At 44.1% G+C, this 26,309-nt stretch overlaps 1 protein-coding gene across 11 annotated transcripts in view; it reads right to left on the reverse strand.

The window, feature by feature from the left end:
* Positions 1-26,309, reverse strand: part of KMT2C (lysine methyltransferase 2C) — a 1,516,687-nt gene that overhangs the window by 536,926 nt on the left and 953,452 nt on the right. For all 11 annotated transcript variants that reach the window (XM_069211124.1, XM_069211114.1, XM_069211120.1 and 8 more), the window contains 2 exons: positions 17,660-17,733; positions 17,375-17,557 (listed from right to left, as the gene is read on the reverse strand). In XM_069211124.1, the coding sequence (XP_069067225.1) occupies positions 17,375-17,557; positions 17,660-17,733 (257 nt within the window). The remainder of the gene's footprint in view (positions 1-17,374; positions 17,558-17,659; positions 17,734-26,309) is intronic.

Raw genomic sequence — 26,309 nt, forward strand, 5'->3', positions numbered from 1 at the left:
ATTGTCCTCTGTAGGAACCACGAAACCCTCCCCTTTGATATTGTGCTCGATAGGTGGGTCTGGTTTGAGAGGTGGAAGGCTCTGGTGTTTGCTGTCGAAAACCTCCTCTGAATTGTGGTTTCCTAAAGGTGCCTCTGACTTGTGGGGAGTAGAGCACGCCCATGGCTTTGGCCATGTCCGTGTCTTTTTTTAACTTTTCAATTGCTGTGTCCACTTCCGGCCCAAACAATTGTTCTTGGTTAAATGGCATATTCAACACCGCTTGTTGGATTTCTGGCTTGAATCCAGAGCTTCTTAACCATGCATGCCTGCGAATGGTTACCGCCCTGTTGGCCGTTTGTGCTGCCGTGTCTGCTGAGTCTAGTGCGGACCTTATTTGGTTGTTGGATAAGGCCTGTCCTCCTTCCACAACCTGCTGGGCACGTTTCTGGTGTTCTTTGGGCAAGTGTTGTATAATTTGTTGCATCTCGTCCCAGTGTGCCCTGTCGTAGCGAGCAAGTAGGGCTTGCGAATTAGCGATCCGCCATTGATTGGCTGCTTGTGCTGCTACTCATTTGCCCGCTGCGTCAAACTTTCTGCTCTCTTTGTCAGGCGGTGGAGCGTCTCCTGACGATTGAGAGTTTGCTCTCTTTCTTGCTGTTCCTATAACCACTGAGTCCGGTGTAAGTTGTTGTGTTATGAACACAGGATCCGTTGGGGGGAGGCTTGTACTTCTTCTCCACCCTAGATGTGATAGCCCTTCCTTTAACTGGCTCCTGGAATACTTGTTTTGCGTGTTTGAGCATACCTTGGAGCATTGTCAGACTCTGATAGGAAGCGTGGGTGGATGCCAAGGTGTTAAACAGGAAATCATCCTCTATTGGCTCTGAATGCATTGCTACGTTGTGGAACGTAGCTGCCCTGGATAGTACCTGCGTATATGCAGTACTGTCCTCTGGAGGTGACGGCTTTGTTGGATAACAATCCGGACTGTTATCCGATACTGGTGCATCATATAAGTACCATGCATCAGCATCATCCTGTGTTATCCCTGTATGTGTGGGTGACTGCATTGGAGGTGTTACCACTGGATATAGTTGTGGTAAGTGTGGTGGGGACGGTTGTGGTGAAAACCTTGGTGGTGGGGATTTGTCTTTAGCCACCTTTGCCTTAGGCTGCATTTCTGTCTCCTGAAATGCCAGTTTTCTTTTAGACCTGATTGGAGGGAGAGTTTGTATTTTTCCAGTCTATATCTGGATATGCAACCTCCTTTGTGTATGGTCTGGTTCGTCCATACTTAATTCCTGCTCAAACCTATGTCTTTCCTTCATTTGGCTGGAAAGTCCTTGCTCTTCTGTGTAAGAGCTTCTTTTCGGCTCCGAAGCCGCTTTTTTCGGTACCAAGATTTCAGATATTGTCTTTTTCGGTTCCGATGATAGTTTTCTCACTTTGGGTGAGTCGAACTCTCGGTGTCGAGAGTGCTCGTTGCCGGAATCACGACTGGAGTCGGAAGTCTTCGGCAAATCCTTGGCCTTTTTCGGGGCCGATGTTTGGTCACCTTCTTTTCGATGGGTTAAGCCATGGCCTGTTGGTGGTGGCGTCCCCTTGGCCTTAAAGATCTTTGTGTGAGTTTTGGACGGGGCAGGTTTACTCACTGTTCGCTGCACCATCGAGGTTTGCTCACTTTCGGATTCTTCCGAGGCCAATCCCTGGATGGAAATTCTTTCCTCCTCTCAGACGTCGAGTTGCTCTCTCGGTGTCAACGCCATTTGCAGTCTTCTTGCTCGTCGATCTCGTAGGGTCTTTTTAGATCGAAATGCTCGACAAGCCTCACAAGTATCCTCCCTGTGTTCCGGTGATAAACACAGATTACAGACCAGGTGCTGGTCTGTATAGGGATACTTCGAATGACACTTCAGACAGAAGCGGAAGGGGGTCCGGTCCATTAGTCTTCGACGATGGATGTGGTCGGGCCGACCAGGCCCCGGTGAAGAACGGAAGCCCTGAAGGGCCGCCGGAGCGCTCTTGCTGTCGGTGCCGATACAATAACACTAACCCGGTACCGAACGAGAACAATACCGTCGATTTTTTGATAATTTAGCGAACTTTCCCGATTCGAAATACGGAGCGAAGAGGAACACGTCCGAACCCGATGGAGGAAATAAAACAATCTAAGATGGAGTCGACGCCCGTGCGCAATGGAGCCGAAAGGGAGGAGTCCCTCGGTCTCGTGATTCGAAAAGACTTCTTTGAAGAAAAACAACTTGTAACACTCCGAGCCCAACACTAGATTTCAGGATAATGCACAGCATGTGTATCTGCAGCTACACATGCCACCGAACATCTATATATAAAATATATATATATATATATACCTTGCAACATACATATAGCAGCCAAATCTTTAAAGAAAAATATTACGTAGGAAAGAATATCGTATTAGATAAACAATAAATAAGATAATAGAACGTTACCCTAAACAGGTAAAACAAGGAATATGAGAGCCATAAAGGAAGAAACAAACCTATGCAATGTGCGCAAATTAAACTGGGCTGGCGGGAAAAAAAGGAATAAAGAATTTACAACAGCTCACCGTTACTGGAAAAGATGTTGAAACACTGCTTTTCCTACTGCCATATCACCTTGCTGAGTTTCCTCCAAACAGTAATACTTGTGAAAGTATGCACAGACTTCCACGTGGCTGCCCTGCAGTTGTCCTGAATGGGCACTCCTGCAAAAAGAGCCATGGATGCAGCCATTTTCCTTGTAGAATGTGCAGGTGCTGGATTCTGCAAAGGTTTACCTGCTGCTGTATGACAATGGTTGTAAGGAAATGCCTTTTTGGCATTGTTACCCCCTAACGTTTTGCCTTTGCTGATGCTAAGTTATGATTTGAAAGTGAGCTGGGACCCTGCTAACCAGGCCCCAGCACCAGTGTTTCTTCCCTAAACTGTACCTTTGTCTCCACAACTGGCACAACCCTGGCACTCAGGTAAGTCCCTTGTAACTGGTACCAAGGGCATTGATGCGAGGAAAGGTCTCTAAGGGCTGCAGCATGTCTTATGCCACCATGGGGATCCCTCACTCAACTCAGCACATGCACACTGCCTCACAGCTTGTGTGTGCGGGTGGGGAGAAAATTACTAAGTCGACATGGCACTCCCCTCAGGGTGCCATGCCAACCTCACACTGCCTGTGGCATTGGTAAGTCACCCCTCTAGCAGGCCTTACAGCCCTAAGGCAGGGTGCACTGTACCACAGGTGAGGGCATATGTGCATGAGCTCTATGCCCCTACAGTGTCTAAGCAAAACCTTAGACGTGGTAAGTGCAGGGTAGCCATAAGAGTATATGGTCTGGGAGTTTGTCAAACACGAACTCCACAGTTCCATAATGGCTACACTTAAAACTGGGAAGTCTGGTATCAAACGTCTCAGCACAATAAATGCACACTGATGACAGTGTGCAATTTATTGTACCATACACCCAGAGGGCATCTTAGAGATGCCCCATGAATACCTACCCGACTTCTAGTGTAGGCTGACCAGTTTCTGCCAGCCTGCCACACACCAGACATGTTGCTGGCCACATGGGGAGAGAGCCTTTGTCACTCTGAACCAGGAACAAAGCCTGTACTGGGAGGAGGTTCTTCTCTCACCTCCCCCTGCAGGAACTGTAACACCTGGCAGTGAGCCTCGAAGGCTCACCCCTTTTGTTACAGCGCCCCAGGGCACTCCAGCTAGTGGAGATGCCCGCCCCTCCGGCCACTGCCCCCACTTTTGGCTGCAAGGCTGGAGGAGATAATGAGAAAAACAGGGAGGAGTCACCCACCAGTCAGGATAGCCCCTAAGGTGTCCTGAGCTGCGGTGACCCCTGCCTTGAGAAATCCTCCATCTTGAGTTTGGAGTATTCCCCCAATAGGATTAGGGATGTTCCCCCCTCCCCACAGGGAGGAGGCACAAAGAGGGTGTAGCCACCCTCAAGGACAGTAGCCATTGGCTACTGTACTCCCAGACCTAAACAACCCCTAAATTCAGTATTTAGGGGCTTCCCAGATCCCAGGAAATCAGATTCCTGCAACCTGAAGAAACAAGAAGGACTGCTGACCTACAAGCCTGCAGAGAAGGAGGAAGATGACAACTGATTCGTCCTCAGCCCTACCGCCCTGTCTCCAACTTCGAAAACCTGCTCCAGCGACGCATCCGACAGGGACCGGCGACCTCTGAAGCCTCAGAGGACTGCCATGGACTACAGGACCAAGAAACTCCTGTGAACAGCGGCCCTGTTCAAAACCAGCTACTTCTTTGCAACAAAGAAGCAACTTCCAAGGACTTCACGTTTCCTGGCGGAAGCGTGAGACTCTACCCTCTGCACCCGACGGCCTCGGCTCGACCTGCAGAAAACCAACACCTCAGGGAGGACTCCCTGGCGACTGCGAGCCCGTGAGTAACCAGAGACGACCCCCCTGAGCCCTCACAGCGACGCCTGCAGAGAGAATCCAGAGGCTCCCCCTGACCGCGACTGCCTGTAACAAGGGACCCGACACCAACACTGCACCCGCAGCCCCCAGGACCTGAAGGAACCGAACTCCAGTGCAAGAGCGTCCCCCCCTCCCCCCCCTACCCCCCTCAGGCGACCCTCTGCCTAGCCCAGGTGCTGGCTGTCCCGAGAAGCCCCCCGTGCCTGTCTGCTATGCTAGAGTGACCCACGGGTCTCTCCATTGTTTTCAACCTAAAACCTGACGCCTGCTTTTCTCACTGCACCCGGCCGCCCCTGTTCTGTTGAGGTTGTACCTTGTGTGCCATCTCGTGCCCCCCCCCCCCCCCCCCCCGGTGCTCTACAAAACCCCCCTGGTCTGCCCCCCGAGGACGCAGGTACTTACCTGCTGGCAGACTGGAATCGGAGCAACACTGTTCCCCATAGGCGCCTACGTGTTTTGGGCACCTCTTTGACCTCTGCACCTGACCGTCCCTGAGCTGCTGGTGTGGTAACTTTGGGGTTGCCTTGAACCCCCAACGGTGGGCTGCCTATGTCCCAAACTTGAGACTTGTAAGTGTTTTACTTACCTCCAAAACTAACCTTTACTTACCTCCCTCAGGAACTGTTGAATTTTGCACTGTGTCCACTTTGAAAATGGCTTATTGCCATTTTTACAAAGACTGTATGTGATATTGCTTTCATTCAAAGTTCCTAAAGTATCTAAGTGAAGTACCTTATATTTAAAGTATTACCTGTAAATCTTGAACCTGTGGTTCTTAAAATAAACAAAGAAAATATATTTTTCAATATAAAAACCTATTGGCCTGGAGTAAGTCTTTGAGTGTGTGTTCCTCACTTATTGCCTGTGTGTGTACAACAAATGTTTAACACTACCCTCTGATAAGCCTACTGCTCGACCACACTACCACAAAATAGAGCATTAGAATTATCTACTTTTGCCACTATCTTACCTCTAAGGGGAACCCTTGGAATCTGTACACACTATTTCTTACTTTGAAATAGTATATTTCCTACAATAAGTGTTCCAATTGTATCGTAAACTGCAGATAATGCGGTGGTACTGCAGGACAAGGATATGAAAATATACACCCTGCAAGTCCAGAAACAAAATGGGTACAAAGAAAAATGAATCTGAGGCAAGGTGATCATTTGGACTTGCCTTTTCTCAGAAAGGCATCAATGGGCAGATGCCAACTAAGACCGGAGACCTCTGTCCTTCAGTATGAAGGAGTAACAAAAACAGCACCCCTCTCCTCTACCCGCATCTACCACCCTTGGGCAACAGGAGGTTGACTTCTTGCAGAAAGATTGAATAATGGTCCACTGATAAGCACTCTCTGATGGAGGTAGAAAACTGGACAGGAGAAAATAAAACACATAGCTTTGTCCCTTTAAACAGATAAGCAAGACCCATTTGTGAAACGTGATGGATGCTCTGCAGAGGAGGAAATCTATCCTGCCTCCTACCAGCTGAGCGTGGCTTGTGAGAGCAAATTTAAGCTGCTTGGCAGCTGATGCAGCAGGTGAAGACTCAAAGGAAAGCAGTCCCTCCTAGTGTGAATGTCCTTGCCCACCACAAATGTTTCTGCCACAAAAGTACTGGGCTTGCTTCTCCCATAGAGGCTGAAAGGCCAGACATGTAAGCTAGACCCCCTGTAACAAACCCTGAAAATCATGTTCCTTACCTTTGGCAATGTCTTTTGTGGTAGAGACTCTAACTGCAGTTTCTTCACTTTGTGAATTTCCCCAGGCACCAGACAGAGTCCAGAAACTTTTGCAGCAATTTCCTCACATCATTAGGTGTTGTCATGCAGCTCCCCACTGGATCGGATCCGTCTCACCTCGGATAGGATGTTGGAGCCCCCCCATTTATGTACCACCTCCATGTGTGAATGTCATTTTTTTTCTGATCTCTCTCCATTGCGACAGACAAAGAGCAATTAAACTCAGATAAGATAGTGTTGTGTGAAGATTTTTAGATTGGCTTCTTTTTAATGATCAAATGAGTGCATTCCACAGAAGGATGGAAGGAAGGTCAGTAAGGAATCTGCTGTTAGAGTTTATACCAGAACAAATGCTAACAAGACTAAGTATGTTGTACTTCTGAGGGAGACTACTAAGTGCAGAGTCCTCACTTTGTGAACAAATACCAAAACAGTACAACTCCTCAGGTGGTGGGCCTGTGGAATGGCTCACGAAATCCTGCAGGACAGACCTGGCAAAGTGACCATCCCGCTGGACATGGATATTGAAGCAGTAATGCTTTGTGAACATGTGGAGGGTCACAGATGTTACAGACAAGCAAATAAGCATGACTGGCACACAGTGCACCAGTGCAGTGGTAGCACCCTTCGCTGAGAAGGGGGATGAGGGGCGAGAGTGCAAACCTTGGGTAGACGGAGGGGTACTTTTTGGCTAGCCCATAGCACATCCTATAAATAAAACAATCCTTCAGGAGATGGTCCTTTTTGCACTGCTTTGCCATTCTTAGGCCCAGAGAAACTGACAAAAACAAGGTCATTCTGATGGTAATCTACTGACTAATTTGTCCAGGAAGATGTATAGTAGTACCAGGGACAATGCTTGGAGCACATTCACTCATCTTCTTAATATTCACACACTGTCTTGATGTAAAGCAGATGAAGATAACAACTGTGCATGTGTTCAAAAGGGGTGCACATCATGTAGGTGAAAACCAGGTTAAGGTCCCACTGCAGCAGCACAAAAGGTTAGCATATGTTGATCAGCCACTTCAAAAAACGTCTCCGAACTGATGAATTGAAGGAGGATGGCTCGTCAGGGAAATGTAAAAATGCCAAACACTAACCTTTACTGTTGTCATAGCAAGGCCTTGCTAGGCTAAAGGCAAACAAAACAGGAGAACATTTGATGGCTGCTTGCATAGGCTGGATGTTTTAGGAGTAACACCAGGCAATAAAATTCTCCCAGTGTCTTGTGTAAACAGATTTGGTTCATGGATGCCTGGCAGCCAAGATGACACCACTTTGGGAAGGAGATCAAAAGCCATTAACTGCAGCTGTTCAATCTCAACACACGGTGGAGTAGATTGTTCAGGGTTGAGTGCAAGGCATAGCACTGCTGCTGGGAGAGGACATTGCTCACAAAATTGCAGCCGAATTGGAGGTTATATGCGCATGGCAAAAGTTCCTGGTACCACACTCTCCTTGACCAGTCAAGGGCCACTAGGATGACTTGAGCCCAGTCTTTCTTGATCCTTTACGTTACTGTGGGCAGGAGCTGTAGGGGCAGAAAGGCATAAAGACGTCACAACCACCAATCCAGCCAGAAGGTGTCTCCAATGGAGAGCTGCATTGGTAACACCAATGCACAAAAGCTGACACTCTGAGTTCTCTACACTCTATAGTGGTGAACAGATTGAGCAAGGATTCTCCTAATTGCTGAAACATGCCCTCTGCCACCTTTGAGTTTAACTGCCATTCATGATCTGTTAGGCGATGTCAGCGGAGGGGGAGATTAATCTGACATCGAGCAGCATGAGACCACCTGACGCTACAGGGAGTTGCTACAAAAGTTTCTGGATCAATTCTAGCACTTGAGAAAATTCACAAGCTGATGAATCTGTAGTTCAAAGTCTCTACTAGAATTCGCTCTACTGTTGGTGGAACTGCTTATCGGGAGGCAGGAGACTTGAGGCTCAGACTGTGGCTCGGTTGTCCTTAAATTTCTCGAGTGCTGAAACGGCCTTCTCTTCAAACAATCTGGAGTTATCAAAGGCCAAGTCCATCAAGGATACCTGGACATCCCCTCAAAACAGTTGCCCTTACCCAGGCATGCGTTCATTTTAAGCATGCCACTAGTGCCAGCAGCTCTACCTATAGAGTCTAATATGTTAAAGCTAGCAAAGCTTGCAAGGCACTTTGCGGCATCCTATCCTGTATCATTTGAGCCAGTGAGACTGTGTAGATTTCCACAACAGCTGGCAACATTTCTCTGGCCATGTCCCTTAAACCACAGGGGTATCCACCAAGAAGGCACTTTTTGAGTTTAAATTAGCATAAGAGAACACTCTCTTCTCAAAGGCATCAATATATCTTGACACTGACGGGTTGACAGAAAGGCATAGGGAGTGACTTTACTTGTTAAAGCCTGTACCATTAGGTTTTAGGCGAAGGATGTTTTGTCAATAAATTGGAATGTGTGGGGTGTGGTCTATGATGTCTGACCATAGGTCGACTGACCTGAACACCTTAGCATGTATTAGATCAAATGGCAACAGGAGGCAACTTTAGGTCTAGCACTTCTGCTGTACTTCATTCTAATACTGTGAAAGAGACTTTCTTCTATTGGTGGCTGAGGCAACAAGTCCAATTCAGTCTCTGGAGATGTATCAAGCCCAATGGCATTCTGTAAATGCAGATTTTTCACTTCATCAGTATAGTAAGGTGGAGCAGGTCATCAGCTTTTTTATCATTGGTATCGTAGGTAGCATTCTGTGTACTCTGAACTGCTCCAGAGGCAGATCCAAATAAGGCTTTGAGTCTCTTATAGTACTGGTATTGAGATAGAGTGTGGCTGTATAATGACTAGCTCCTCTTTAGTAATCTTGTACCATGACATAGGCCTACTGTGGGCCAATATCAGTTCGAGTTCCAAGGCTGTCATCAGAGTTTGGTCCAGGGCTGGTGAATTAGCCATCTGTGCCAGACCACAAAGGACTGGCATGGAACCACCAGTAGAACTATGAACAAGTGTTGGTACAGACCAGGGAACAAGTTCCAAGGGGGCAGCTGGCACCAGGGAGGGATTACTACTGGAAATCCTGCTGGGAGCCCTCTCGGCTTGCTGTTGCACTAAGATACACCAAAGTGGGACAGAAGCATATGAGAGAGTTGCAGCATGGCCTCCTTGAAGGCCACTAAAGCAGTTCAGGACACATTAAAACCAGTTGTCGGACATGATTGGAATCAGAAAGCACTTGTTGCATGGCTCACATTAGGTCTCCATATCAGATTCAGCTTTGACTTGACATATTTTTCTAAATGGTGCCTTTTTAAATGTTGTTGTCACTAACACAAGAATGTACCATATATGCATTTATTCCTAGAAGACATTGTCTTCCAGTCGTCTGCACATTCACTTTAGGGACATACAATCGGAACAAGATTAATTGTTTTCTTTTTCTGTGCTCATATGAGACAACCCCTTTGTGCTGGACGAACCACAGTGGAAATTATGCACCTTTGTCACAGTTTGATAAGAACAGTATTTTATTATTTAAACAGAATGAATTGTTTATATTTTTCACCATTCTCACAATGCCGATTACAATAACATGTCTCATCTTTCTAATAATCGCAGAAGATGCTTTTTATTCAAGACTTCGACCTTTTCATTAAATGTTTTGAAAATGCATTTTCGTATTGTCTTGTGTTTACCTTGGGCATTCAAGGGTGACCAAATAAAAGTGAAGATCTGTTTCCAGGGATTACTTGGAAATCAGAGTATAAGAGGATACCCAAAACATGTATTGCCATGGTCAGTTTAGGGTATTGGATGGGGTGTTGTGAGCTAGCCGAAACAAACCAACAGTTACTGATTACATAGGAAGACTAAGCTTCTATTTTGTGAAGTTCTTGTTGTTATAGACACAGTCCTACTCACCTCGTATGAACCTTATAACTTTGTGGGGTATGATCTTTCAATTCACGCTCTTGTGCCTTCTTAATGGATTTCGAATGGCAGGATGGGGTTGAGTTCCACTTAGCTTTCACGTACTTATTGCACATTTTCAACCTTGATTTACTGAAAGACTTCTAGAGTAAACAGGACTATCCATGGGACCAGTGTCTTGAATGAGATTGCATTGAAGCAGGACCTATGATTCAACCACAACACTTTTCTCATGTTTACCGAAATAGAGTTTTATCTTCCACTCCAGACTGCCTTTGGGTGCATGAGGGCACCCTTATCTCACACCTTAAAATAATGACCAGAGTCCAAGCACCTGGGAGAAATGCTTTGTGGGTCCATGATTGCCTCGGTAAGACAATCTTGTCACTTTTTTTTTTTTTAATTGGGGGGGGGGGGGGGGGGGGGGAGGGTAGGCATCTTCCCTACCATACTGTAGGAGACATTTTGAAGTTGGTGGAAGCCCGAAAAGATGGACGTGGAGCTCTGGATCTGTTTTTAAGAGCACAGAAGGAAAGGAACTGAGGTCAACAAGCAAGGATGGCACTAATGGGTGGTTCTGCTCCATTACTTTCTGGTGGTAAGGAGTCACCACCGAGCAATTGGTCTGTGTGATGGACATTTGCCAAATTACTCTCCAGATCTAGTCTTACATATGGGGATATTCTTAAGGTGCGGATCTACAGTTAGCAGTATCCAGCAAAAGTCTCACACACTGCTATAAATACTTGGGATGGCTGCTCTGTTAACATCACATTTACTTTTGAGGTTCATGTAACAAAGTCTTCATCTGCTGGACTATACTATTTGCTTTAAAGTGTCCGTGTGAGAACAAAAAACACTTAATTTTAGTTAAATTCTTTTGTGGGACACACAGATATATATATATATATATATATATATACACATATATATGGAAAATGTCACTTACCCAGTGTACAACTGTTCGTGGCATGTAGTGCTGCAGATTCACATGCAATGCATATCCCTTCCAATATCTAGTGTTGGGCTCCGAGTGTTACAAGTTGTTTTTCTTCAAAGAAGTCTTTTCAGAGTCACAGGATCGAGTGACTCCTCCTCTCGTTTCCATTGCACATGGGCATCGAATGTGTTGTTAGATTGTTTTCCCGCAGAGGGTGAAGAAAGGAGTGATAGAGTATAGAAAATAAAAAGAAATGTCCATGCAAATGTAAATGTATATACATATGTACAGATGTTAGAAACTTAAACTACAGGCTTCCAGGGAGGAGGGAGGGTGCAAGTGAATCTGCAGCATTACATACCACGAACAGATGTACATTGGGTCAGTGACATTTTCCGTTCTATGGCATGTGTAGCTTGGCCTACAGTGGCCTGTTGCTGTGACACCACATCAACACAGTAGTGTTTTGTAAAGGGATGAGGGGTTGACCATGTAGCAGCTTTACATATGTCAACCATTGGTATGTTTCCTAAAAAAATGCCTTTGTTGCACCCTTCTTTCATGTAGAATGTGCCTTAGATCAAAAGTTGTCTTTTTGGTCTGATTTCACATGGTTGTATACATCTAACAATCCATCTTGCTGTACCTTGTTTTGATATAGGATTGCCTGTATGTGGTTGTTGGAAAGCAACAAAAAGTTTTTGGGTTTTTCTAAAATCTTTAGTTCTGTCTATGTAGTACATAAGAGCTCCTTTGAGATCTAGGGTATGAAGAGCTCTTTCTGCCACAGAATCTGGCTGTGGAAAGAAGACTGGAAATTCCACTGTGTGTTTGATGTGAAAAGGAGATACTACTTTTGGCAGAAATGTTTGATTTGTTCTTAGTACAACCTTATGTTTGTGCACTTGGAAAAAAGGTTCTTCAAGAGTGAAGGCTTGTATTTCACTAACTCTTCTTAACAAAGTAATAGCCACAAGGAAGGCGACCCTCCATTGTAAAAATTCAATTTGGCAATACCGCATGGGTTCAAAAGGTGGTCCCATGAGTCTGGTAAGTACAATATTTAAATTCCATGATGGAACAGGCGGTGTTCTGGGTGGAATGATGTGTTTTAATCCCTCCATGAAGGCTTTGGTAACAGGAACTCTGAATAGAGAAATATGCTGAACAGTTTGTAAGTATGCAGCTATTGCAGTAAGGTGTATTTTTATAGATGAAAAAGCCAAATTTGATTTCTGTAAATGAAGTAAATAGCATACAATATCTTGTACAGATTCTGTAAGTGGATCTATGGTGTTAGATCGACAATAGTAGACAAATCTTTTCCACTTGTTTGCGTAGCACTGTCTAGTAGTAGGTTTTTGTGCTTGTTTAATTACTTCCATACATTCTGATGGAAGATTTAAATAACCAGATTCTATGACTTCAGGAGACAAAACGCTAGATTGAGAGCATTGGGGTTTGGATACCTGATTTGACCTTTGTTTTGTGTTAACAAATCTGGTCTGTTTGGGAGTTTGGAGTGAGGTACTACAGATAGGTCTAATAGTGTTGTGTACCAAGGCTGGCGTACCCATGTTGGTGCTATGAGTATCATTTTGAGTGACGTTTGACGTAATTTGTTGACTAGAAATGGAAGGAGTGGGAGAGGGGGAAAAGCGTAAGCAAATATCCCTGACCAATTGATCCATAGAGCATTGCCCTTGGATAGGGTATGTGGGTGTCTGGATGCGAAGTTTTGGCATTTTGCGTTTTCACTTGTTGCAAATAGATCCATGTCTGGTGTTTCCCACCTTCGAAAGTACCTTTGAAGTACTTGGGAGTGAATCTCCCATTCGTGTGTCTGTTGGTGATTTCTGCTGAAGAGATCTGCCAACTGACTGTCTATTCCTTGAATGTATTGTGTTAGTAGATTAATTTGATTGAGAATGGCTCTTTTCCAAATTGTTTAGGATAGAAGGGACAGCTGAGATTAATGTGTCTCCCTGTTTGTTGAGACAATACATTCATGTTTTCTGTTTTTATGAGAACATTCTTCTGCTTGAGAAAAGGTTGAAATATTTTTAGGGCCAGGAACACAGCTAATAATTCTAAGTGGTTTATGTGTAGCTGTTTCCGTTTGACATTCCATTGCCCTTGAATGGTCTGATTTTTTAGGTGAGCTCCCCAACCAATCATTGATGCATCTGTTGTAATTATGGTATGAGGCACAGGGCCTTGAAACGACCGCCCCTTCATTAAATTGCTGTGATTCCACCACTGAAGGGACATATCTGTTTGGCGGTCTATACACGCTAGATCTTTAAGTTATCCGTGGGCTTGTAACCATTGCTGTGCAAGGCACTGTTGTAGGGGCCTCATGTTTAATCTTACATGTGGGACTATCCTAGAATCTTCATGATAAATCTTACAGTGTATTGTTGATTTGGCTGTATGAGTGGTATTAAATTTTCGAACGCTTGTATCCTTTGTATATTTGGATACGCTAGAGCTATTTGAGTATTTAGGATAGCACCTAGGTACGGTTATACTTGTGCTGGTTGAAGGTGTGACTTTTGGTAGTTTATAGAAAACTTTAGTGTGTGCAGAGTTTTTATCACATAACGAGTATGTTTTTGGCATTGTGTAGGATTGCTTGATTTTATTAGCCAATCGTCTAGATATGGAAAGACATGGATGTGTTGTCTTCTTAAGTATGCCGCTACTACTGCTAGACACTTTGTGAACACCCTTGGAGCTGTTGTTATGCCAAATGGCAACACTTTAAACTGGTAGTGTTTTCCTGTATGACAAACCTGAGGTATTTTCTGTGTGCTAGGTGGATGGGTATGTGGAAATATGCATCCTTGAGGTCTAGAACAGTAATAAAGTCTTGTTTTTGCAGTAGTGGAATAACATCTTGCAGAGTTACCATATGAAAATGCTCTGACAAAATGTATAGATTGAGGGGCATGAGGTCTAATATGGGCCTGAGGGTGTCATCTTTTTTGGGATTTAGGAAGTATAGCGAGTGTACTCCTGTTCCTGGTTGGGACTGTGGAACTAATTCTAATGCTTGTTTGAACAGTAGCGATTGTACTTGTTGTAACAGAACTGTATGTTCGGGGGACAACTTGGCGGAATGTTTGGAGGGGTGGATATCAATTCTAGGCAATAGCCATTGCGGATAATTGATAATATCCAGTTGTCTGTGGTGATATTTTGCCAATGAGAGAGGAACTGCTGTAGTCTTCCCCCCCCACAGATGTGTGGAGTGGAGGAGTGGAAGTGAAGGAAGGAAGTCACTGTTTAGGTTGTGTTGTTGTTTGTTTAGAGGTTTAGAATTTACCTCTAATTCTGAAGTACTGACCGCTACAGGATCCTCTAAACCCACCTCGTTAATACTGGGTTTGTTGTGGTTGCTTTGTTTGGAAGGTGGAAGCCTCTGAGGATTGTGTTTTAAAACCTCCTCGAAACTGTGGCCTGCGAAATGAACCTCTATATGGGGTGGTGTACAAAGCGCCCATTGCTTTCGCAGTATCGGAGTCCTTCCTCAGTTTTTCAATAGTGGTGTCCACTTCTGGGCCAAAGAGGTGCTTTTTATCAAGAGGCACGGTAAGTACAGCCTGTTGAATTTCTGGTTCAAACCAGAGGAGTGCAGCCATGCATGTCTTTTGATTGTGATGGCAGTGTTTACGCTCCTTGGAGCTGTATCAGCAGCATCAAGGGCAGATCTCATTTGATTATTGCTAATCGCTAGTCCCTCTTCTACTACATGCTGTGCCCTCTTCTGGTGCTCTTTTGGGAGATGCTGTATAATATCCTGCATTTCATCCCAATGGGCCCTATCATACCGGGCTAGAAGTGCCTGAGAATTTGTAATTCTCCACTGATTCGCTGCCTGTGTAGCAACTCTTTTCCCTGCTGCGTCAAATTTTCTGCTCTCCTTATTAGGAGGAGGTGCATCTCCTGAAGACGGGCTATTTGCCCTCTTTCTTGCTGCACTGACTACCACTGAGTCTGGAGGGACCTGGTGAGTAATGTAATCTGGGTCAGAGGGTGCAGGCTTGTACTTTTTATCAAATCTAGGTGTGATAATCCTAGATTTTACAGGCTCGCTAAAAATTTGGTCTGCATGTTTAACCATGCCTGGTAACATTGGGAAACACTGGTACTTGGAATGTGAAGAAGATAGTGTATTAAATAAGAAATCTTTTTCCAATGGCTTTGAATGCATGATTACCCCACGATAAGCTGCTGCCCTGGATATGACTTGGTTGTATGCAGTGGTATCTTCTGGTATATAAGGTTTTGATGGGTAAGTATCTGGGTCATTATCTGGGATGGGATCAGGGTGATAGAGATCCCATGGGTCTGCCGTACCTCCCTGTGAATATAACAAATGTCATGGAGAAGGCATTGGCGGTGGGCTGTTGTGAGGTGAGAAAGTTAATTGTGGAGATTAAGGAGGAGAAGTATGAAGAGGTATTGGCTTCTCCTTTTGTTTTTGCACCATTGCTGCTGGCTGTACAGAGTCAAGTTCCTCTTGGAAAGCCAGCTTTCTTTTTCTTTTTAAAGGAGGTGCAGTGACAATTCTTCCTGTCTCTTTATGGATGTGTATTCTGGATTGTCTCTCATCCATGATTTGTAAAATTGGCTCAATGTCAAGCTCTTCCTTAGAAGTTTATGGGATTCTCTCAATTTTTTTGAAGTCTTTGTTCCTCTGTATATAAGGATTTTTTTGACTCCGAAGTTTGTTGTTTTTTTGGTCCCTAAAAGGTAGTGGAAGGTCTCGGCTCCGAAGCCGACTGCCAAATTTTCGACTCCGAAGAATGGCCTTTTTTTTTTTTTACTGGAGTCCGAAATTGTGCCTTTGACAGATTTACTAGACTCCGAAGTAGACTGAGGAGTGGCCTTTTTCTGCGCCGACCCCGAAGGACGGTCGCCAACATTCTTTTTTTGGGCCGAACCATGGCCTTCCGGCAGTGGTGTACCCAAGGCCTATAAATGTCTTTTGTGCAGGGGTGTAGGGGCAGACGTACTCACATACTGTCCAGCTGTGATGGGTCTGTCGTCTTCAGACTCTTGTTCGGAATCTGTGTCTCGGATGGAGACTGCTGTTTGCGCCGGCTCTTCTTCAGCGACGTTGAGATGTTCACTGCTTTTCAACCACAATTTGAGGCTTCTAGCTCTGCGATCTCTGAGGGTCTTCTTTGATCGAAATGACTAACATGCTCACAATCTTCCTCCCGATGGTCTGGAGAAAGGTACAAATTACAAACCAAGTGCTGGTTTGTATAGGGGTACTTCACGTGGCACCGAGGAATCAGAATGGAGTCCGATCCATCAGGCTTTCCACATGGTAGTCCCGAACAGGCCCAGAAGGGCGTAAAAGAAGATTCCGACGGTACTACCGGTTCGATGCTAGACGGAAACGCGATCGAAACAATACCGACAAATAAGAAGGTTTTCTGAGGTTTTCCAAATCGAAATCTCGGAGCGAGAGGAAACACATCCAAACCAGACCGCGGAAAGAAAACAATCTAACAATGGAGTCGATGTCCATGCGCAAAGGAACCAAGAGGAGTCACTCTATCCTGTGACTCTGAAAAAACTTGGACGAAAAACAACTTGTAACACTCCCAGCCCAACACTAGATGTCAGAAAGAATATGCATAGCATGTGTATCTGCAGCTACACATTGCCATCGAACTAATATATGTGTATATATAAAGTTCTAGATCAAGATCTTTGTTTGTAAAAGAACTATCAAGTATAAACCCATAATTTGTGTGTTTTACACAGAAGATGATTTCTGCATTCATCTACCCCTACTTTCCCATCTATTCAGGTGTGGGGCCTGGAAGCATAATCCTGCAATCTGAATGGAGTTGAGCAAGACACATTTCGAAGCATCTAGGACACGCAGAGACTTTCAAGACAATGTGGAAAGACTGATTTCCAGGCAGGCTTTCATAAAAAAATGAAATGGGCCAGAAGGTCTCCTGAAACGGAGAAGGTAACAGGTAACTTGTCACTGACACTCAATGGGTTAGAGAACCACTTGTCATGGAGGTGACGGCACGACCAGTTAGATCTCAGAGTGTAACACACTAAATTGAACCAATTTAGTAAAAATGTTTATATTTACAAATAACTCATTTATAAATAAACAGGGCAACCTAAGACATTACATATTAAGTATAATTCAACAAACAAGATTTTTTTTTTTTTTAACTTATTTTGTGTTATATATTTCTACATTTCCAAACAAACATTAGGATGATGAAAGATAATCCTCAAAGTAGAAAATTAAATATATTTACCTGTCTAAATTTCCATTCCTGTTCATGTTCAGACTCTCTCTGTCTTAAAGGATCTTTAAAAAGTTCATGGTCAATGCGAGCAGTAGGATCAACTATTTCTTGCTGCTGTTGCCGTTTCATGGAATCGTTAGACAACTGCACTTTATTGATGCGTAGAGCAGTTCGATTTTCTCTAGCTTTTTGCTTGAAAGTAACAATGAAAAAACACATTAATAGAAGAAGTTGTTTTTTCAAAAACCCATTCAGGTAAGTCTTAGTAGCAAATTCTGAAATAGTTATCCATACCACATAAGGGGCTCTCTCCTGAGAACTTGCTTTTCTCCAAAGTTTAGCAATCTGCTTCGCTCTTGTAGACCAGTCTTAAACAAAAAGATGTCAACATGAGCATACAATATTTGATATTTAAAACAAAGCACAATGTTATCAACAAGGACACTGCCATTCTATTTAGCATCTTCAACAAAGCCACCCTTTTATATGTAGTCCATTTGCCAGATTAGATTGTGCAGCCCTATATTTATTTCTAAAATATTAAGGTCAAAACCCATTAGTGTTGTTATGAGTCACTTTCAACATTACCCAGAGAAACGGGGCCCAACAGCATATCTGACTGAACCTTTTTGAAACAAGCACATAATCGTATGAGTGACTTCTGATGCCACAATGGACAGAAGGAAGTTACGTACTTGTAATCACAGTTCTGTTCCAGGGAAATCCTCATCCAAACTGTAAGCACTGAATTTCCCCGGCCACATGTTGGATCCCAGAGTAATTTGCAGAACATATTATATGTGTATTTATATTTCTGCCTAGATGTATGGGTATTTTGCTCTCTCTATCTAAAATTGCAGAACATAGTCAGAGAGTCTCTCTCTCTCTCTCTCTCTGTCTCTCTCTCTCTCTCTCTCTCTATATATATATATATATATATATATATATATATATGGAAAATGTCACTTACCCAGTGTACATCTGTTCGTGGCATGAGACGCTGCAGATTCACATGCTGTGCATTATCCTGCCATCTAGTGTTGGGCTCGGAGTGTTACAAGTTGTTTTTCTTCGAAGAAGTCTTTTCGAGTCACGAGACCGAGGGACTCCTCCCTTTCGGGTCCATTGCGCATGGGCGTCGACTCCATCTTAGATTGTTTTTCCCGCAGAGGGTGAGGTAGGAGTTGTGTATATAGTAAAGGTGCCCATGCAATGGAGCAAGTATGTATGTACATAATGTGATTATAAGTGATATATATTTAAAAATTTACAAGTTTTATCAACATGTAATATATAGTTTTCATCAACTTAAAACGGCTACAGGCTCCCGGGGAGGCGGGAGGGCGCATGTGAATCTGCAGCGCCTCATGCCACGAACAGATGTACACTGGGTAAGTTCGATGGCATGTGTAGCTGCAGATACACATGCTGTGCATAGACTAGTAAGCAGTTACTCCCCAAAAGCGGTGGCTTAGCCTGTAGGAGTTGAAGTTGTTTGAAATAATGTTCGTAATACTGCCTGTCCTACTGTGGCTTGTTGTGTTGTTAACACATCTACACAGTAGTGTTTTGTGAATGTATGAGGCGTAGACCATGTGGCTGCCTTACATATTTCTGTCATAGGTATATTTCCTAGAAAGGCCATTGTGGCGCCTTTCTTTCTAGTGGAGTGTGCCTTTGGGGTAATAGGCAGTTCTCTCTTTGCTTTAATATAGCAGGCTTGAATACATTTCACTATCCATCTGGCAATGCCTTGTTTGGATATTGGATTCCCTGCCTGAGGTTTTTGGAAGGCTACAAACAATTGTTTTGTCTTGCAAAATTGTTTTGTTCTATCAATGTAATACATTAGTGCTCTTTTAATGTCTGTAAGGCTCTTTCGGCTACTGAGTCTGGCTGTGGAAAAAAGACTGGGAGTTCCACTGTTTGGTTTAGGTGAAACGGTGAGATAACTTTTGGTAAACATTTTGGATTTGTGCGTAGAACCACTTTATGTTTGTGTTTTTGTATAAAGGTTTCTTGTATAGTAAATGCTTGTATTTCACTTACTCTTCTAAGAGATGTGATAGCTGTTAGGAAGGCAACTTTCCAGGTTAAGTACTGCATTTCACAAGAGTGCATGGGTTCAAATGGTGGACCCATGAATCATGTTAATACAATATTAAGGTTCCATGAGGGAACTGGTGGTGTTCTTGGGTGTAGGATTCTCTTTAGACCCTCCATAAATGCTTTGATGACTGGGATTCTAAAGAGTGATGTTGAATGTGTATTCTGCAGATAAGCAGATATTGCTGTGAGATGTATTTTAATGGACGAAAAAGCTAGATTTGATTTTTGTAAGTGTAATAGGTAGTTTACAATGTCTTTTGCAGACGCATGTAGTGGTTGAATTTGATTATTATGGCAGTAATAAACAAATCTTTTCCATTTGTTTGCGTAACAATGTCTTGTAGTAGGTTTTCTTGCTTGTTTAATGACCTCCATACATTCTTGTGTAAGGTCTAGATGTCCAAATTCTAAGATTTCAGGAGCCAGTTTGCTAGATTGAGCGATGCTGGATTCGGGTGTCTGATCTGTTGTTTGTGTTGAGTTAACAGATCTGGTCTGTTTGGTAGTTTTATATGAGGTACTACTGACAGATCTAGTAGTGTTGTGTACCATGGCTGGTGTGCCCAAGTTGGTGCTATTAGTATTAGTTTGAGTTTGTTTTGACTCAATTTGTTTACTAGATACGGAAGGAGTGGGAGAGGGGGAAAAGCGTAAGCAAATATTCCTGACCAACTCATCCATAACGCATTGCCCTGGGAGTGAGGGTGCAGATACCTGGACACGAAGTTTTGGCATTTTGCGTTTTCTTTTGTTGCGAATAGGTCTATTTGTGGTGCTCCCCAGCTTTGAAAGTAAGTTTGCAGTATCTGGGGAAGAATTTCCCATTCGTGGGTTTGTTGGTGATCTCGACTGAGATTGTCGGCTAACTGGTTTTGAATTCCTGGGATGTATTGTGCTATTAGGCGAATGTGATAGTGAATCGCCCAATGCCAAATTCTTTGTGCTAAGAGACACAGCTGTGATGAGTGTGTCCCTCCCTGTTTGTTTAGGTAATACATTGTTGTCATGTTGTCCGTTTTGACAAGAATGTGTTTGTGGGCTATTATCAGTTGAAATGCTTTCAATGCTAGAAATACTGCTAGCAGTTCCAGATGATTTATATGAAGTTGGCTCTGTTGAGCGTCCCATTGTCCCTGAATGCTGTGCTGGTTGAGGTGTGCTCCCCACCCTACCATGGAAGCATCTGTTGTAATCACGTATTGAGGCACAGGGTCTTGGAATGGCCGCCCTTGGTTTAAATTTATAGGATTCCACCATTAAAGCGAGGAGTGTGTTTGGCGGTCTATCAACACTAGATCTTGAATTTGACCCTGTGCTTGTGTCCATTGTGTTGCTAGGCACTGTTGTAAGGGCCGCATGTGTAGTCTTGCATTTGGGACAATGGCTATGCATGAAGACATCATGCCTAAAAGTTTCATCACAAACCTCACTTGATAGTGTTGGTTTGGGTGCATGTTTAGTATTACATTTTGGAATGCTTGTACCCTTTGTGGACTTGGAGTGGCAATCCCTTTTTGTGTGTTGATTGTTGCTCCTAAGTATTGTTGTATTTGACACGGTTGTAGATGTGATTTCTGGTAGTTTATAGAGAACCCTAGCTTGTGAAGGCTTTCTATGACGTATTTTGTGTGTTGAAGACACTGTTGTTGAGTGCTGGCTTTTATTAACCAATCGTCTAAGTAAGGGAATACGTGCATGTGCTGCCTCCTGATATGAGCAGCTACTACCGCAAGGCATTTTGTGAATACTCTTGGTGCTGTTGTTATCCCGAACAGTAACACTTTGAATTGGGAATGCATGCCTTAGATTACAAACCTTAAGTATTTCCTGTGGGAAGGATGTATGGATATGTGGAAGTAAGCATCCTTGAGATCTAATGTTGACATGTAGTCCTGTTGTTTGAGCAAGGGAATCACGTCTTGAAGTGTCACCATGTGAAAGTGATCTGATTTGATGTAAAGATTTAGTGTTCTGAGGTCTAATATGGGTCTCAGTGTTTTGTCCTTTTTTGGAATTAGGAAATACAGGGAGTAAACACCTGTTCCTTTTTGATGGTTGGGTACTAGTTCTATTGCTTCTTTTTGTAACAGCGCTTGGACTTCTAGTTGTAACAGATCTAAGTGCTGTTTGGACATGTTGTGTGCTCTTGGAGGCACATTTGGTGGTAATTGTCGGAATTCTATGCAATAACCATGTTGGAAAACGGCTAGGACCCACGAGTCCGTAGTTATGTTTTGCCAATTTTGGTAATAATCTGTGAGTCTCCCCCCACACAGGTGTTGTGTGTTGGGGGTTTTTAACGTAGGAGTCACTGTTTAGTTTGTGGGGTTTTTGAGCTTTGGAACTTCCCTCTTGGTTTAGGGAACTGTCCACCCCTATATTGTCCCCGAAAATTTCCTCTTTGGTATTGGCTCTGGTATGTGGGTCTGGCCTGTGAGGTGGAAGGTTCTGTGGTTTGAGCCCGAAACCCCCCTCTAAAGTGTGGCTTCCTATAAGTGCCTCTGCTCTGTGGGGAGTAGAGCCTGCCCATGGCTTTGGCCGTGTCAGTGTCTTTCTTTAGTTTGTCTATAGCTGTATCCACCTCCGGCCCAAAAAATTGTTGTCGGTTAAAAGGCATATTCAGCACAGCTTGCTGGATGTCTGGCTTAAATCCGGAGGTGCATAGCCATGCGTGTCTCCGAATGGTGACTGCCGTGTTTACTGTTCTGGCGGCTGTGTCTGCTGCGTCTATAGCCGATCTTATTTGATTGTTGGAGATACTTTGGCCCTCCTCTACAACCTGTTGGGCACGCTTCTGAAACTCTTTGGGAAGGTGTTCAATGAAATGTTGCATTTTGTCCCAATGTGCCCGGTCGTATCTTGCCAGTAGGGCTTGCGAATTGGCAATTCGCCATTGATTGGCTGCCTGTGCTGCCACCCTTTTGCCTGCTGCAACGAATTTCCGACTTTCTTTGTCGGGTGGTGGTGTGTCCCCAGAAGTTTGTGAGTTTGCCCTTTTCCGGGCTGCTCCTACTACTACTGAATCAGGAGTTAGTTGTTGCGTAATGTAAACAGGGTCCGTAGGGGGAGGTTTATATTTCTTCTCCACCCTAGGTGTGATGGCTCTGCTCTTCACGGGGTCTTGAAACACCTGTTTGGCGTGTTTTAACATGCCTGGTAGCATTGGCAAGCTTTGGTATTGGCTATGTGTTGATGACAGGGTATTGAATAGAAAATCATTTTCTATAGGTTCCGAATGTAATGCTACGTTATGGAAGGTAGCTGCCCTGGAAACCACCTGCATATAAGCAGTACTGTCCTCTGGTGGTGATGGCCTTGCTGGGTTACAGTCCGGACTATTATCAGAGACTTGTGCATCGTATAGATCCCATGCATCTGGGTCAACTTGGCTCATCCCTGTGTGCGTTGGTGACTGCATCATTGGGGGTGTTGCTATTGGGGACAGATGTGGTGAGATTGGTGGCGATGGCTGTGGAGAAAACTGTGGTGGTGTTTTTTCTTTAGCCACCTTTGCTTTGGGCTGCATTTCCGTTTCATGGAATGCGAGCTTACGCTTCATTTTAATTGGGGGAAGAGTTCTTATTTTCCCCGTGTCTTTTTGTATATGGAGCCTCCTCTGTGTATGATCTGGCTCTCCCATCTCTAGTTCTTGTCCAAACTTGTGGCCTTGTAGTTGTGAGGAAAGGCCCTGTTCTTCCGTATAGGAGCTTTGTTTTGGCTCCGAGGCTGGGTGTTTCAGCACCGAAACCTTCTCAGCAGTCTTTTTAGGCTCCGAAGAAACCTTTTTCGATTTCGGGGTGCCGATCTCTCGGTGCCGAGTTTGGTCGGAGCCGGTATCTCGGTGCCGAGTATATTCTGAGCCGGTATCTCGACCGGAGTCGGATGTCTTCGGCTGCTGTGTGCCTTTTTTCGGTGCCGATGCTTGGTCACCGTGCTTTCGGGTAAAGCCATGGCCTGTCGGCGGTGGCGTCCCCTGGGCCTTCATGATTTTTGAGTGAGTTTTGGCTGGGGCTGGTTTACTCACAGTTTGTTGCCTCGTCGGCTGCTCACTCTCGGGCTCGTCCGAGTCCGAATCTGGGATGGAGAATGTCTCCTCCTCTTCGACGTCGGGGTGCCCGGCCGGTGTCGACGCCATTTGAAGCCTTCGAGCTCTCCGGTCACGCAGCGTCTTCTTGGACCGAAATGCCCGACAGGCCTCGCACGTATCCTCTGTGTTCGGGGGACAAACACAGGTTACAGACCAAATGTTGGTCTGTATAAGGATACTTAGCGTGGCATTTGGGGCAGAAGCGGAATGGGGTCCGTTCCATGAGCCTTGAAGATGCACACGGTCGGGCCGACCAGGCCCCGTCGAGGAGTGGAAGCCCCGAAGGGCTGCCGGAGCTCTTCTTTTCTTTGGTGTCGATGTGCTATGTCTAACCCGATACCGATCGCAAACAATACCGTCTAATTTTCCGTTTGTTAACTAACTTTTCCGAACCGAAATACGGAGCGAAGAGGAACACGTCCGAACCAGATGGCGGAAAAAAAACAATCTAAGATGGAGTCGACGCCCATGCGCAATGGAGCCGAAAGGGAGGAGTCCCTCGGTCTCGTGACTCGAAAAGACTTCTTCGAAGAAAAACAACTTGTAACACTCCGAGCCCAACACTAGATGGCAGGATAATGCACAGCATGTGTACCTGCAGCTACACATGCCATCTAACATATATATATACATATACATATATATATATATATATATATACACACACACACACACGTACACATACATACATAGAGTGCCAATTTTTGTAGGGAAAAAGTGCATATACATAAAAAAAAAAAAAATGTCCTTCAAGTGGAATAAGGAAGGCTAGAAATGGCAATTTTTTTAAGTATCTCCACTTATAGGAAATTATAACCTACTCTTGTGACTAGAAAAGAAAAAGAAAAGGAACAAAGGGCAATGCTAGCAGTGAGGCTGCACAAGCAAAACCATAATACTGACATTGTGTCTTGAACAGTCTCACCCTTCCTCCAGTTTCCTATCATGACTTAGACCTGTCAGTTCATGCTTCTGGTTCCTGGCAATGGGATGCTAAACACTGAACTCAAGTTTTTTTTGGACTTTTCTCTCCAAAAACATTTTACAACCTGGCTTAATCCACCTCACAGAATCACTGGTCATGGAGGTGATGGCACGATCAGTTAGATCGCAGAGTGTAATACACTAAATTGAACCTGTTTAGCAAAAATGTTTATATTTACAAATAACTCATTTATAAATAAACAGGGCAACCTAAGACATTACATATTAAGTACAATTCAACAAACAAGTTTGGTTATTTTTTAAACGTATTTTGTTTCATATATTTTTAAGTTTCCAAATAAACATTAGGATGATGAAAGAATCCTTAAAGTAGAAAATAATTAAGTATATTTACCTGTCTAAATTTCCATTCCTGTTCATGTTCAGACTCTCTCTGTCTTGAATGATCTTTAAAAAGTTCATGGTCAATGCGAGAAGTAGGATCAACTATTTCTTGATGCTGTTGCCGATTCATGGAATCATTAGACAACTGCAATTTAATGATGTGTAGAGCAGTTTGATTTTCTCTAGCTTTTTGCTTGAAATTAACAATGAAAAAACACATTAATACAAGAAGTTGCTTTTTCAAAGACCAATTCATGTAAGTCTTAGTAAGACTTACCTGAATGGGTCTTTGGACTAGGAAGATTTTTCACCCTTTTTCTAACTGAATTCTTTTTTAATTATTCCAATCAGATGGTTTCACTTTTTGCGAAGTAGCCTGCCTGTGACAAAAAAAAGTCCAGCCAGACACTAAAGTCCACAGGGCTTGCTTTGTGGTCAAATCACAGCAGATCCTAAAGCAGAGCACAACCCATTTGGAGACAGTCTGTTTCTGTATGGCTTTCCCTTTCTTTGCAGCAGTGAACCAAATGAAGAGTTCAACAGGTGATGGAGCCTCCCCATCTCTTTAGAAAAGTGAGATAGAGGAAATAAGGTCGGCAGCATGATGGTCTGGCCGATGTGGAATGGCGTCACCACATTTGGAAGGAAAGAGGGGTGCAGAAGATCAGTTTGTCTGGAAAGAATTGGTGTATGTGGGGTGCACAAAGAGCACCTGAGGCTCACTAATTCTCCTGGACGATATAATGGCAACTAGGAAGACTGTTTTGAAGGTCAAGAGACACACAGAGCAACTATGCATGGGCTTGAAGGGAGAAAACATTAAAAAGTTAAAAACCAAGTTAAGGTCACATTGGGGCAAAATGAAGGACTTCGGAGGAAATATGTGTTGAAGTCTCTTCAGGAAAAGTCTCACAACTGGTGACTTAAACAGAAATGAAATGGTTCGGCAACCGTAGGAAAGCTGATATGGCCCTAAGATACCCTTTGTGCCCAAAGCAAAGCCTTGCCGGGCTAATGATAAAACAAACAATTCCACCTTGGACAAAGGTGCACTGAAAGGATCAACATGTCTGGCAGTGCACCAAAGCAACAAACATGTCCCAATATCAGGTATATACGGTCTTAGTTGAGGGATACCTGGCTGCCAGAATGACTTTGTAGACTTCCAAAAGGAGGTCAAAGGCTGTAAGCAGCCTTTGCTCAATCTCCATGCATGATGGGGGAGCAAATGCATGCTCGGGTACAGGACCCTTTCCTGTTGCTGCAACAGGACAGCCTCTTGAAGCCTGATCAGAGGACAATGCTAATGCTCAGGAGCTCTCAATACCATACTCTCTGTGCCCTCGAGAATGAAGTGGGCCTGGTTGTTCCTGATTTTCTTGAGAACGCTGGCAGGAGTGGTATTGGCAGGAAGGCCTA

This window comes from Pleurodeles waltl, chromosome 10 (assembly GCF_031143425.1).
Source record: "Pleurodeles waltl isolate 20211129_DDA chromosome 10, aPleWal1.hap1.20221129, whole genome shotgun sequence".
NCBI classification, from domain to species: Eukaryota; Metazoa; Chordata; class Amphibia; order Caudata; family Salamandridae; genus Pleurodeles; species Pleurodeles waltl.